The sequence below is a fragment of the Microplitis demolitor genome, chromosome 2 (assembly GCF_026212275.2).
Source record: "Microplitis demolitor isolate Queensland-Clemson2020A chromosome 2, iyMicDemo2.1a, whole genome shotgun sequence".
Lineage (NCBI taxonomy): Eukaryota > Metazoa > Arthropoda > Insecta > Hymenoptera > Braconidae > Microplitis > Microplitis demolitor.
This window is the reverse complement of record NC_068546.1, coordinates 23,999,402-24,013,404: the sequence shown is the minus strand read 5'-3', so window position 1 is coordinate 24,013,404 and position 14,003 is coordinate 23,999,402. Positions and strand designations below refer to the sequence as shown.

At 27.2% G+C, this 14,003-nt stretch overlaps 2 protein-coding genes across 5 annotated transcripts in view; one reads left to right on the top strand and one right to left on the bottom strand.

Moving 5' to 3' along the window:
- The window catches only part of LOC103572131 (somatostatin receptor type 2), a 54,740-nt gene that overhangs the window by 10,991 nt on the left and 29,746 nt on the right, over positions 1-14,003 (bottom strand). For both annotated transcript variants that reach the window (XM_053743166.1, XM_008550581.3), the window contains exon 2: positions 8,516-8,582. The gene's annotated coding sequence lies outside the window, so the exon portion shown is untranslated. The remainder of the gene's footprint in view (positions 1-8,515; positions 8,583-14,003) is intronic.
- Positions 8,754-11,000, top strand: LOC103572129 (uncharacterized). 3 transcript variants are annotated; one of them, XM_053743167.1, is made up of 5 exons: positions 8,754-8,792; positions 9,765-9,889; positions 9,948-10,194; positions 10,260-10,611; positions 10,790-11,000. In XM_053743167.1, exons 3-5 carry the CDS (start codon positions 9,980-9,982, stop codon positions 10,973-10,975), a joined length of 753 nt encoding a protein of 250 aa, XP_053599142.1. In that variant the 5' UTR covers positions 8,754-8,792; positions 9,765-9,889; positions 9,948-9,979; the 3' UTR covers positions 10,976-11,000. The 3 variants fall into 3 exon arrangements, with proteins under 3 accessions (XP_053599142.1, XP_008548802.1, XP_008548801.1); XM_008550580.2 differs by lacking the exon at positions 8,754-8,792 and having other exon boundaries at positions 9,734-9,889; positions 9,959-10,194; XM_008550579.2 differs by lacking the exon at positions 8,754-8,792 and having other exon boundaries at positions 9,734-9,889.

The following is a 14,003-nucleotide window of genomic DNA, read 5'->3' as shown; positions in this document are numbered from 1 at the left end:
GAGAGTTCTGTGATATTTCGCTACCAGTTCACTTGCGCGTTTTATTTATGTAACGTTTATTAGTTTTACAACAATGCCTGAACAGATTTTTAATAAATGTTCAAAACCCTTTGAAACATAGATCAGTTTTCGCAATAAAACTTTTACACTCCGAGTCAGTTTTTTTTTTTTAAATTTAAATTTGAATTTAAATTAAAATAATAGCAAGTTTTAAGTGAAAAGTTTGCATAAACTTATGATTTTTAGTGTTAATTGCGCGGATGTGTGTTACTATTTAACTTCGCTGAATGCTGTAGAGCCAAATGTCGACTGCGGTCTTTTTCCGACAGTAAACATTAAAGTACATGGGAAAACAAGCGCGAAATAATAATAACTTTTGATATTATTATGATTTAATTCTGCTATTCTTTACTTTCCAAAAGTTTTGATAATTAATTGAGATTAATTATAATTAATTAATTAATTAACTTGATAACTTAAATAGTAGAGAGTTGATTAAACAGAATTTTATTACCATGATAAATGCATGACGGAGTAATAAAATAGTTGTTAGTGTGTCGATAAATACGGAGTTTAATGGGTGGTGTTGCGTCACGTAATTCAACTTGCATTGTATGTAAATCTGGAGACCAATGAGATCAATATTCAAGTTAACGTGAACAGTAAATCTGTTTTTAGGTTATGAAAACATTTTGAATTTCCCGCTTTTATGTCAGAACAGTGGCTGATTCTTTTATTTTGAATTTACGAAATTTTTATTTTTACGCTTGCGCCCTGCGAAAAAAAGGCGATGGAAAAGTTATTTTAACATCAGTGGGGTTCCGGAATGAATTTACAGCCGTATGAGGGTAGAAGGGTTATCGAACCGGGGTGAAAGAATATTTCCGGCTCCCCGACGGCATAAGTCGAAAAACAAAATTTTCCTAGTAGAGGACACAGTGATCAGCAAGAAATAATCATATTTAATAAAGTAATGTCACATGGAAAAAAAATACGCGCCTTTTTTCATAGATAGTCAGCCTAATTCATCTTTATTAATTTTCATTGACCGTCATATGGGTCTTAAGTTGGAAAATAAATTTTTCTAAGGAGTTTTTTGGATTTCTTTGACTAGAGGGCAGCACAAGGAACAAAAAACGTTGATATTGTGATGGGTTATTCCCAACAGGAGCAAAGTTACGGGCCACTTCTTATAATATTGCATAGACAGTGTCATCTGCCCGCATCTGCCCGATGTCGATTTCTCAAAAAATAAATTATTCCTAGAACTTTTTGTGGCTTTTCCTACTAAAGGGCATCATAATGAACAAAAAACGTTTATGGTATGATGGGTTATTTCCAACAGGAGCAAAGTTACGGGCTACTCTTCATAAAATCTCATCTCCACCCATCTCCACCCAAACCTAATATGGGTCTCAGCTCCAAAAATAAATTATTCCTAGAACTTTTTATGGCTTTTCCTACTAGAGGGCATCATAATGAACAAAAAACGTTTATGGTATGATGGGTTATTCCCAACAGGAACAAAGTTACGGGCCATTTCTCATAATATTGCATAGACAGTGTCATCTGCCTGCATCTGCCCATATCTGCCCGATGTCAATTTCTCAAAAAATAAATTATTCCTAGAACTTTTTATGGCTTTTCCTACTAAAGGGCATCATAATGAACAAAAAACGTTTATGGTATGATGGGTTATTCCCAACAGGAGCAAAGTTACGGGCCACTTCTTACAATATTGCATAGACAGTGTCATCTGCCCGAATCTGTCCGACGTCGAAAACTCGAAAATAAATTTTTCTCCGAACTTTTTCGCGTTTTTTCTACTAAAGGGCATTGTAACGAGCCAAAAATTTTAATTTTGTATAATGTCATATATTTTAACGCCGTTTTCGGATGAAAGTTAACACCGACAGTCTTAACATTCCGATAGCGTGGACTTACACCGTTGCTTTACAGTCTCAGTCTAAGGAATTTAAATAACTAAGTTTAATTAAAATCGATAAATAAGTATGTATTGGTGTGTTTATGTATTGCTGAAATAGATTTAGTATATAATCAACGTCTTCGTATATTAAAGTTTTTTTCTGTCATTTTTTTTTTTTTTATTTTGATCCCTACTCAACTCACGACACCTTGGCAATTTGTCCGATGTCGTCGGTCGGAAATAATTCACCAGGACATTCATGAAAAAGCTTTGAGGATAAGAAAAAAAAAAATATATATATATATATATATATATATATATATATATATATATAAATATATATAAATTTGTTATATTGTATCAGTGTCATCTGTAACAATTTTTCTGAAACAATGTTCATAATAACTGTCCTTGATATAAAAATGAATAGTATTTTTTTTTCTCTAATATGAAGACAACATGTGTAGAAAAATTAGTCACTTGGACACTCATTTCAAACTGAAACGTTATCTTTATCGCGGAAAAAAAACATGAGTGTACTGGGAGACATCTCGATTAATTGAATTACAGTGGATACTTTCCGGGAAAAAGGGTAAAGACGCGGGTAATAAAAGAAACAAAGACACGGGTAAGAACCACTGACAATATAAAAGTTGTAAAAAAAAAAAAAGTATTCTTTTATGTTCTTCGCACAAAGGAAAGACATGACGTGTTTTTGAAAAAAAAAAATTGCTGACAAATGGCAAAATTTTTATTAATTTTTTTGCTCTATATTATTTCAAAATTTTGTAATTTATCACTTTTCAAAAATATATATAACTCCACAATCTTCAGAAAATTATATTTGTATTTTCGCGCCAAAAATTTGAAATTCAAATTTTGAAATTTTCAAACTTCGAGTTTTACAAAATATGCAATCATTTAAATCTTAGAAATATTCTCATTATATTTGCGATCATGTTCATGTGTGTGAGGGGCGGGGGGGGGGGGGGGTAGTTTAAAAAAAATTTATTAATAGACACAATAGGAAATAAAAGTATGAAATAAATCAAGATATATTACGAAATATTTCTCGAATAAATATATATTCATATTTATATATATGTATGTATGTATGTATACATACATAAATTCCGAGGGCTTAGAATTAAATCATAAGTATAAGTTATTCTTGTAAACATCAGCGAATATAAACACGTGAGATGTTATAAGTTATAAATATATGTTATAAGGTGAAGAAGTATAAGAATTATGAGTGCAATTTCATCATGTGTTATTGCTCGTAACTTATAATTATGATTACATTCGAGACATATATTTATACATATCTATATATATTATTATTATGAGTTAACGTTAATAATAAAAATATGATAGTGATTTTAAAATTATTGTCTGTTTATACTTGAATTCAATGACCTCCTTTATAATTTAATTTTATCACTTTATTATACTCGATTCTTTTTATTTTATATATATTTTTATTTAAAGTGTAACTGTACAGAAAAAAGGAAGTCGGTGCAAAAAAATTTTCTTGCGCTAATTTTTTCTAGTCATCAAAATTATTGTTTTCAATTCTAATGCAAAAAATTTCCTGCGTTACAAAATAACTTTTTTTTTGGGCTGTAAAAAACCTACATATAAAATCTTGAGCAAATTCGGAATTTATTTCGATGTCAAAACTCGAGTCGAAATTCAAATTTAAATAAAATTCAAATTTTGGCGCCAAAAAAAATTCATATTTTCTCCATATCGGAGAAATCGTTTCTCAAACTCCAGAAAACCGTTGAGTAAATTTGAATTGAAATTACCCCCCCCCCCACTTCTTACAGTATGTAAAAAAATAAATAAAAAAATTGATGTTGCATATTGAAGTTAATTTATGAAACTTAACAATAGATAACAGTTATAAAAATTTATTTGCCTTTAAAACTTTTCTATTTCCGTCATCGAGCTTCATATCTTCAGCATCACGACTCACAAAATTTTACTATATCAAATTTTATTATCTACGAATTATCATCCAAAGCATCCATTTATTCATCCGTTATATTAAATCGAATATAATAATTCATTGCAATGATACGGAAGCTGAAACACTTTATTTTAATTATTATTTTTTATTTGCTGAGTAATCAGTAACTTGTACTTTTTTTTCATAAAAAATTCAAGCCTTGTGTATTGGAATCATGAACACAAAAGCAAGAAGGTTGTACACGCAAGTTTATGCGCGTTCCACTCGTTTTTTATGCAACATTTGTCAGCCATTATCGCACTTAAATTTAAACTAATAAGCGGTAATTAAAAAAAATTAATTACGCTCTGATAAGAAAAAAAAATTACATAATAATTATGCAATTTATTTTTCAATATTTTCTAAATGATGTCAATTGTAACCGTGAATTTTTGATTGATAATTTCTGTACAAATTTTTTCAATAAATTTTATTTGTCGTATGGGAAAATAAATATGAATCATTGAATGATATATATGATAAATGAGTAAATATTTAATGACAATAATAATAATGTAATTTGAAGCAATTATCGGAAAAGTAAATAATTAAAATTGTGTACTGAAATTACGTATAAACAGTAATTTGTTGATATGCAAATATATCATGAGAATTGTCGACAACAGGAACTTGGGAATTGGAAATGTTGTCAAAGGTTATGTGTCGCATCCGTGCAGAAGTCACGATATTGCGAGTTTTCGCATTGACATCCAGTCGACCGAAATATCCGGTCCATTTAATATCAGTCCTTACTATTTTTTTCTTGAAATATCAAGCGACATTATTTATTTATTGTCTTCATATGAATTTTCATTTTTATTAATAAGTTAGAATGTGCTTTGAAAAATATCATTTCCGGTAAATTGGAGTAAAAGAATTGGACTACTGTGAAAAATGCTTGCACATAGATCACCGCAAATATTGGAATTTTTTATTTACTACCGTTTTTTTCAACTATTACCGCATTTTAAGGCTAATTCACCTTTTAGCGGTTAATTTGCCGCAAAGTTTACGCTGCGGTCAGCTGAAATTTTTTAGCTGCGGTCACATTGCTGGGAATTCAATTTACAGAAGAGAAAATTTGTGAAAACAGTGACGCAGTTTTGAAAATTTATGAAAATTCAATTTTGCAAGAGAAAATTTCCGAAAACAGTAACGCAGTTCTGAAAATTTATGAAAATTCAATTTACAGAAGAGAAAATTTGTGAAAACAGTGACGCAGTTCTGTAAAATTTATGAAAATTCAATTTTGCAAGAGAAAATTTCCGAAAACAGTAACGCAGTTCTGAAAATTTATGAAAATTCAATTTCGCAAGAGAAAATTTGTGAAAACAGTAACGCAGTTCTGAAAATTTATGAAAATTCAATTTCACAAGAGAAAATTTCCGAAAACAGTAACGCAGTTCTGAAAATTTATGAAAATTCAATTTCACAAGAGAAAATTTCCGAAAACAGTAACGCAGTTCTGAAAATTTATGAAAATTCAATTTCGCAAGAGAAAATTTGTGAAAACAGTAACGCAGTTCTGAAAATTTATGAAAATTCAATTTTGCAAGAGAAAATTTGTGAAAACAATGACGCAGTTCTGTAAAATTTATGAAAATTCAATTTTGCAAGAGAAAATTTCCGAAAACAGTAACGCAGTTCTGAAAATTTATGAAAATTCAACTTCGCAAGAGAAAATTTCCGAAAACAGTAACGCAGTTCTGAAAATTTATGAAAATTCAATTTTGCAAGAGAAAATTTCCGAAAACAGTGACGCAGTTCTGAAAATTTATGAAAATTCAACTTCGCAAGAGAAAATTTGTGAAAACAGTAACGCAGTTCTGAAAATTTATGAAAATTCAATTTCACAAGAGAAAATTTCCGAAAACAGTAACGTAGTTCTGAAAATTTATGAAAATTCAATTTCACAAGAGAAAATTTCCGAAAACAGTAACGCAGTTTTAAAAAACTAGTTTCAGTGTAGATATGCGCACTTCAATAAAAAACAAATACATTTGACATCATTCTGTCAGAATTCGAGTCGAAATAATTCAGTAGTAAATTTTTCGGGTTAAATCATATTTTTAGTCTAATAATTTTCCAAAATCTTGAAATTTCGTATTGGAAATTATGATTTTTCCAGTTTTTCCATCAAAGTGAAAATATAATTCTTTTTTCCGTGAACGGAGCATTTATTTAGAGTAAGAAAATACATTTTTCGGCTACTGTGTAATTTTTCAAAATTTATTTTTCTGTTTTCGGCGGGTTATATTCGAATATTGGTTAGTTTTGTTAATCAACGATATGATTAACACTTGATCTTTTAAAATAAAATTTCAAATGTATATTATTTTATTTTTCACATATGTAGAAACATGTCCTGGTAATTTGATACATAAAAGCGAATAAAAAAAAATTTTATTGGATTTTTACAACAAAAATAACGCCCGAATCACGTACACGGTCACTAGTAAAGGCAAAGGGTCCAAAGTTAGAGACCTGGATCCCCATGATATGGAAAATAAAATGATAAAATAGTTAATGTAATTAACTAGCAGTTTTATTTATTTAGGCCTGCAGTTCAAACCCGCGGGTAATTTATACGAGTACATTAAAATTTATTAGGCCTCATGAAATTTAAAAGCTCCATAAATTTCAACCCGATTCGGTTTTTGACCACTTATATAAATTGGATTAACTAAAATATATATACATTTAAATTTTATAAAAGTATTTTTGGAAAATTTTTCAATACAGAAAATTTATTTTGTGGTTTTTTTGTGCGGTCGCAGACTACCGCAATCGTTAATCTCACATGTGATTTTCCGCAACCTCTTTTCAAATATTTGACCCTTTGATTTTATTCAAAAAAAAAAAAAAAAAAAAAAAAAACTTTATCTTCATTAATTTTTTTTTTTTTTAACAAATCGTCAAATCCGGAGATAATTTTTTTTTTTTTTGACTGATTTTAAACATGTGTGAATGACGATACGTGTATTTTATATTTATAACAAGAAACCTGGGCTTTATATCAATAAATCCACATGCGTTTATAAATCCGTGGCATTGACTGGCAATAAACCGTCGGGAATTAAAATGCCTGTGGATCCTTTTGCTTATACTGCGATAACGCTTGAATGAACGCCAACATCCGGAGGGAATGCTGATAAATTTATTGACAACATTTTCCTTTATTTTTTTTTTACTTTAATTATCAATACTATTTACGATATTTATTTATCAAGAAAATAATTTTCCAAGAAAAAGCAATTTTCCTCGAGTGAAGGGACTTGGGATAGAAAATAATTAATTAGAGGATGTCGTAAAAAAAATAATTTATAAATTTACGAGCTAAATGTTTTTTTTTTTTTTTTTTTACTTAAAATAGCTTTTTCACAAAATATAAGTAAATTAGTTATTAATGTTTTCAAAGGAAACTGAAGCAGAACCTCAATTTTAAATTTCAAATCCGCGTAATCGCGGGCAATCTTTTGGTAGAAAATAAAATTATAAAAGTGCTTTAATTAGAAATTCAAATTATTCTGCGCTTTGACGTTACATTATTTCTAATCACAATAAAAAAAAAAAAAAAAAAAAAAAAATGTGAGTGTAAAAAAAAAGTTTAATAACCAAAAAGTCAATAAACTTTTTTTACTCGTCATAAAGAAGTTCCATTTAATGAAGCTCGGAAAAAAGGTATTTTCTTTGTACTCTTTACAATGTCTAATGAATGTGAAAGTTTATTAAACACGATTCTGAAATGTGTACACATGACTAAGTCCCCGTCCGTTAGTTAACAAACAATTTTGAACATGTTGTCAAGTTACAAAGTTAACAGACTAAAGTAACAGCATTCGAAAGCAATGTTTGTCTGTATGAATACTCATGTTCATCAGATTATATGCGTGGAACTACTGAGATGCTTATCAACAAAGTCTCTTTGATGGAATTGCAATTAACAGTCATACTGAGTGAGTCTACAAAACTGATGCGCCCACTCATACACATAATGTTTATAATTAATGTTATTTTATTTATTTCTGACAGTTGGAACACATTTTTATTTTATTATTTATTGTTTTTATTATTACAGAGTTTAAAATTTGCGGATTAAACCCGGAGTGAATGTGAAGCGGATGACTGATTATTTATTTAATCCCTTTGGAGTAAAATTCACTTCTATAGAAGGAAATCATTTTGATGTTTAAATTCAAAACTACAGTTTACGCGGATTTTAATAAAATCAAAATTACTCTGAAATTATTTCCATGAGAAAATAAAATCCCTATTTACCCCATATGTGGAGTAATTTTTTCTTACTCCATTTTATTATTATTATTATTATTATTATTATTATTATTATTATTATTATTATTATTATTATTATTATTATTATTATTATTATTATTATTATTATTATTATTATTATTATTATTATTATTATTATTATTATTATTATTATTATTATTATTATTATTATTATTATTATTATTATTATTATTATTATTATTATTATTATTATTATTATTATTATTATTATTATTATTATTATTATTATTAATAAATATAAGTAAAATGTATGGACATACCATCACGTAATTCCTTTGATAAAAATTCATAAAAATTTTGATTCTTTTTGGTAACTGGTCGATATAACTGAAACATAATAAAAAAAAAAGTAAAATAAAGCAAGCTGAGAAAAAAGTAATAAAAGGAGAATAAGAGCGAGATGTTTTTAATTAAAGTCTTTAGTGAGGTGAGATTACGAGCGTCAGTCTCCGCTGACACAGTCATGAGCGTTTGTTCAGGTATTATATATATGGCACATCGTCTTTATACCTGAGGGTAAGAAATAAAATGAAGCAGGTGTGTATATGCTATTTTTATAAAACTGTCAAGAATATTTTTTTTTTTCTTTTAATTACTTATTATTTTTTCCATGAATTTTAATTACATATAATTTCATTTCCTCGAAGAAATTTATTTAGACATTAAAATTTCGAACTATTTAATTGGTGATAAATGAAAAATTTTTAATGAGCTAAAAATAAGAGGATAATAATTTATACACGTGTATGATGAATAATAAAATATATTTCAGGAATTTAAACAATAGAAATTGTAGATGGGGGAGTTAAATAATTGAGAGAACTGCGGGTTATTATTTATATAATATTATTTCATTTGAATAATATAATTTTATAATGCTAAATATTAAGGTCATAAATTGTTGAAATAATTTTGTTTTAATTATTGAGCATTATGTGGGTATTGGTAATATAGTGGATACTAAAAAAATTAATTTTATGATAACGAATTATTACCGCGCTACCAATAAAGTGCGACGATATTATGACGAAAATAAAATAAAATTGATTTTATTGGTGGGTTATTATAGACACCGAAATCACGATAATTTATTTTTAAAGTTAATTTGTCGATTAATATCAAGTAGGCGGTTAAAAATTTTTATATAATTATTTTTTTAAAAATATTTTTGATTTTTTTTTTTTTTTGTTAAAATTAGAACTCAGTTTAAAAAAAAAATTATTTTTATAATCTAGTAATTTAAATTCAAATTTACAGTAAATTATAAAAAAATTTTATTTAATTTTTATAAATTAATCATCTGTCGATTGTAATCTTATCAATTTAATTACCTCATTTGTTAATTGAAGTTAATCGTTTCGATGTAAAGCCGTTTGAGGATAAAAAAAAAATTTTTTAATAACACTTTAACTTTGATTAGTAAAAATTGATATTTTGTCATTTAATTATAAAATTCGGATATTAAATATTATATTTTTAATAATTTAAAAAATTTAATTTTATTTTTAGAAAAAATGGAAAAACCCCAAAAGTGATTAAAATTTTTTATCATAAAATATATTAAGACCGTTTCCGAAAGCTATAAAAGAATAATTACGCCTTCAATAAAATTAAAGAGTAAAAATATTTAAACGGTGAGTATCAAGAGATTTTTTAAAAAATTTGAAAAGTTGTAAATTTTTGAATATTTAGTTTTTTTACAGAAGCAGCCTGGAAATTTAAACATGGCCATGATGACGAAAATCACAAAGGGATTTATAATATTATTTTTAATGGAATCAGCTTTTACCAGACGATTAATACCCCGACAATGTAATCCTTCACCAGAAAGTAAATGGGATCTTCTGATTGGTAGAAGAGATTTAGAACAATATTATTCATGCAATGGTGTATTTATTAGACCACATATTTTTATTACTGACGCAGGATGTGTTCAAAAGTAATTGAAAAAAATTATTATAATAAAATAAAAATTTTGAATTAATTAATTGTCTTATTTCACAGCGCACTTTCAACTTGGAACGGCAGTCAAATTTTTATTGACGAAAAGTACTGTGGACATCCTGTCACTGAAGATAAGGAAATAAAAGAAGACGACGTGTATTATAATGACAATTTTAGTAAAAGTTATGATAGGTCTAGAATACGAATCGCAATGTTAATTATCAAAAATGTCCAAGAAACTAAATTTGTAAGTTTGCCGAATAATACTGAAGATGTTGATTTTTCAAAATGTTATTTAGTTCAACCTAATGGAGTTGATGTACAGTTAAAACGTTGCGCTCCTCGAAATTACGTGAATAATGGAACAAGTTATTATTATAGCCATTTTGAATGTTTTACCGCCACAAATATGGTAAGAATATTTAATAGTGTGTTTTGGAAAATTTGAATTTTATATAATTACACTGTAAAAAATCGAGAGTGAATTCAGAGTGATTTTGAATTTTATTTAAATTCAAATTCACTCTGGATTTTCGCGCCCACTTTTAAAATTTTTTGCAATAAACTATTAATATTATTATACTTTATAGATTTCTGGTAACACAGTAATTTGCAGCTTAAGAAGAGATCCTGAAATTAAAGTTTTAGCTGGGATAATATCAGAACACGGAGATACAAGGGTTTCAGTCGCTCATAGACTGATAGTTACAATTGAAAATTTAAGTTACTTAAAGAGTGTTATAAATTCAAAAATACAGAGTTTAGCACTGGTATAAATCTCGAAGTAAAGAATATATGTGACGAAATATCAATAATATATTATTCTGTTAAAAACAAATTTATCAATTAGTAATTAATAATTAAGATATTTTTATCACTAATTTTGAAAAAAAAGTTTTTGCAAAAACGATTTTTAAAATAAATAATTTTAATTTTTGTGGTTTATATATATTTTGTAATTAATTTATCTATTGATGAATCCAAAAAAAAAGTACAGTTAATTAAATTTCATTATTATTAGATCCATTAATCAGCGCCCTTCTTTAAGTGGATAAAACCCGGGATTTGTAGTTAATTAACCTGATTCTTTTTGAATAAGTTCCACTCTATCCTTAGAACGTAGCTATTGGACCATCGAATAAACTTTTACCTTTAAAAAAAGCAATTAATTTCATGAATTTTTTCAAATTTAACGGAATATCATGCAGTCTTTTGCCTACAAAAATTTCAGGTGTTCTCTTACATTAAAATAAAAATTAACTTCCATAAGAGTAGACATTTTTTTTTTCACAAATACGATATCCTAAAATATTTTCAAATTTATTTTGAGTGATAGCTTTTCATTGAATTTTTGAGTTTTTTATTTTCATTAAGCGAAACATGAAAATTTTTCGATGAATCAAAAAAACGAATTTTTTTAATGAAATGTAATTACAATTGTAATTAAAATTTATTGGAACCAATAAAACCCTTAACAGTTATTAATACAAAAAAAAAAAGTTGATCAAATATGACAGAAATTTAATAAATCCAGTTTACAATATTCCATTTTGCCTCAGATTACTCTGTAGATAAACATGAATGACAAGCTTTTAATTAAATCTCATATACATTTGTGTAAAATACCTTATATGCATTAAATCCGTTAACGATCCCGAAATAGTAATTAACTGATTCAATAGATTTAACTCAGCAAAATTATTACTTAATATAAATTAATTTCATTCCTCATTACAAAAATAATTACATCAAAATTAATTAAAATTATTAATCATAATTGCATAAATGAACGTCGCTATTCTCGATCATTTAAAAAAAATATTTTTATTGCAACCACAATCTAATTGTATGTTTAGCCTTCAATTTTCACCATTTTTTATAATTACTTTTTTGATAACGCAACAGATAATCTGTGCTATAATTAAACTGACATTAATTATTTAATGATTTTGAAATCTAAAAATAAAATTATATATAGAGTGTCTTGCCAATAACATATATATATATATATATATATATATATATATATATTCCATACATCGATCATATATGAAGAATATATGGGCGTATATAAAACACATCGATTATATATGAAGCAGATATGGTTAATTTTCATAAATGACCATATATGATTCATACATACTTCATATATATTCTATAGATGTCATATATGGATCATATATGCATAGATGGATGTATGTGAAGTACATATAGATCATATCTGGAGCAAATATGGCTAATTTGCATATATGATTCATAAATGGATCGTATATGCTTCATATAGACCGTATCTAGGGATAATTGAAGTATACATGGATCATAAATGAAGATATATGAACAAATATAGATCATAAATAACCATATATGATTCATACATACTTCATCTATGTCATATATGGATCATATATGCATAGGTGGATGTATATGAAGTACATATAGATCATATCTGGAGCAAATATGGCTAATTTGCATATATGATTCATAAATGGATCGTATATGCTTCATATAGACCATATATAGGGATAATTGAAGTATACATGGATCATATATGAAAATATATGAACAAATATAGATCATAAATGACTATATATGATTCATACATACTTCATATATGTCATATATGGATCATATATGCATAGGTGGATTTATATGTACATATAGATCATATCTGGCGCAAATATGGCTAATTTGCATATATGATTCATAAATGGATCGTATATGCTTCATATAGACCATATATAGGGATAATTGAAGTATACATGGATCATAAATAAAGATATATGAACAAATATAGATCATAAATAACCATATATGATTCATACATACTTCATCTATGTCATATATGGATCATATATGCATAGGTGGATTTATATGAAGTACATACAGATCATATCTGGCGCAAATATGGCTAATTTGCATATATGATTCATAAATGGATCGTATGTACTTCATATAGAACATATATAGGGATAATTGAAGTATACATAGATCATATATGAACATATATGAGCAAATATAGATCATATATGAGCATATATGGATCATATAGAGAGCAGACATGGCCAATTTTTGTGTATAGTCATATATGATTCATTTTTCACTATTAATGCTGAATTATGGAAAGATGTCTATTTGCAGATTTTCAAATCGACATTTTTTTTAGCAAAAAAATGTTTTTCATAAATTTTTCAATAAAGTGAAAAAGTGTAAAATGAAGAAGTGAATAACATACTCTTGTAACCTGGGTTCAATAAAAGAAAATGAAACCTCGCAGTGTAAAAGAAGTGAAATCGGAAACATGAAAATAATGACAAGCCATCAGAACTATAAAAAATATATAAAGTGAATTTAAAAGTCTGTAAAGGAAGTAGGACTCATTTTTTCGTATATATATGTATGAACTGAGGAATATTGGCTTTTTCTTTTGTATGCTTAACCTTTGGCACCATAAACGATCGATTCTCAATCAAGATTTCCGTTCTTGGACTAAACCAAAGTCTTCTTCGACTATTTTTCCAATTCTTATATCACCTTTGCCCAACTTTAGTTCTTATATCAGGATTGAAAGAAGCCGTAAGGCAAACGGAAACGTCAAAGTGACTGAGAGAAAGTGCCGTACACCGAATAGAATGTTTCATGGGTATCTTGGGATTGGGGATCTAATAATTCAGAGTTTGCGACGCGGGAAATGTGACGATACGCTTCTCACTCTCTTGGCTCAAGATATTACATAACAACTACACATTTACATATATGTAGATACACATAAATGTGTTAAAATATACATAGACCATTCATATAAAG

What these genes read in the sequence shown, in the direction of transcription:
- LOC103572129 (XM_053743167.1), top strand. Translation starts at nt 9,980, where the DNA reads ATGGCCATGATGACGAAAATCACAAAGGGATTTATAATATTATTTTTA. An exon ending in GACGCAGGATGTGTTCAAAA is followed by an intron (nt 10,195 to 10,259) that starts GTAATTGAAAAA and finishes CTTATTTCACAG; the next exon opens with CGCACTTTCAACTTGGAACG. An exon ending in GTTTTACCGCCACAAATATG is followed by an intron (nt 10,612 to 10,789) that starts GTAAGAATATTT and finishes TATACTTTATAG; the next exon opens with ATTTCTGGTAACACAGTAAT.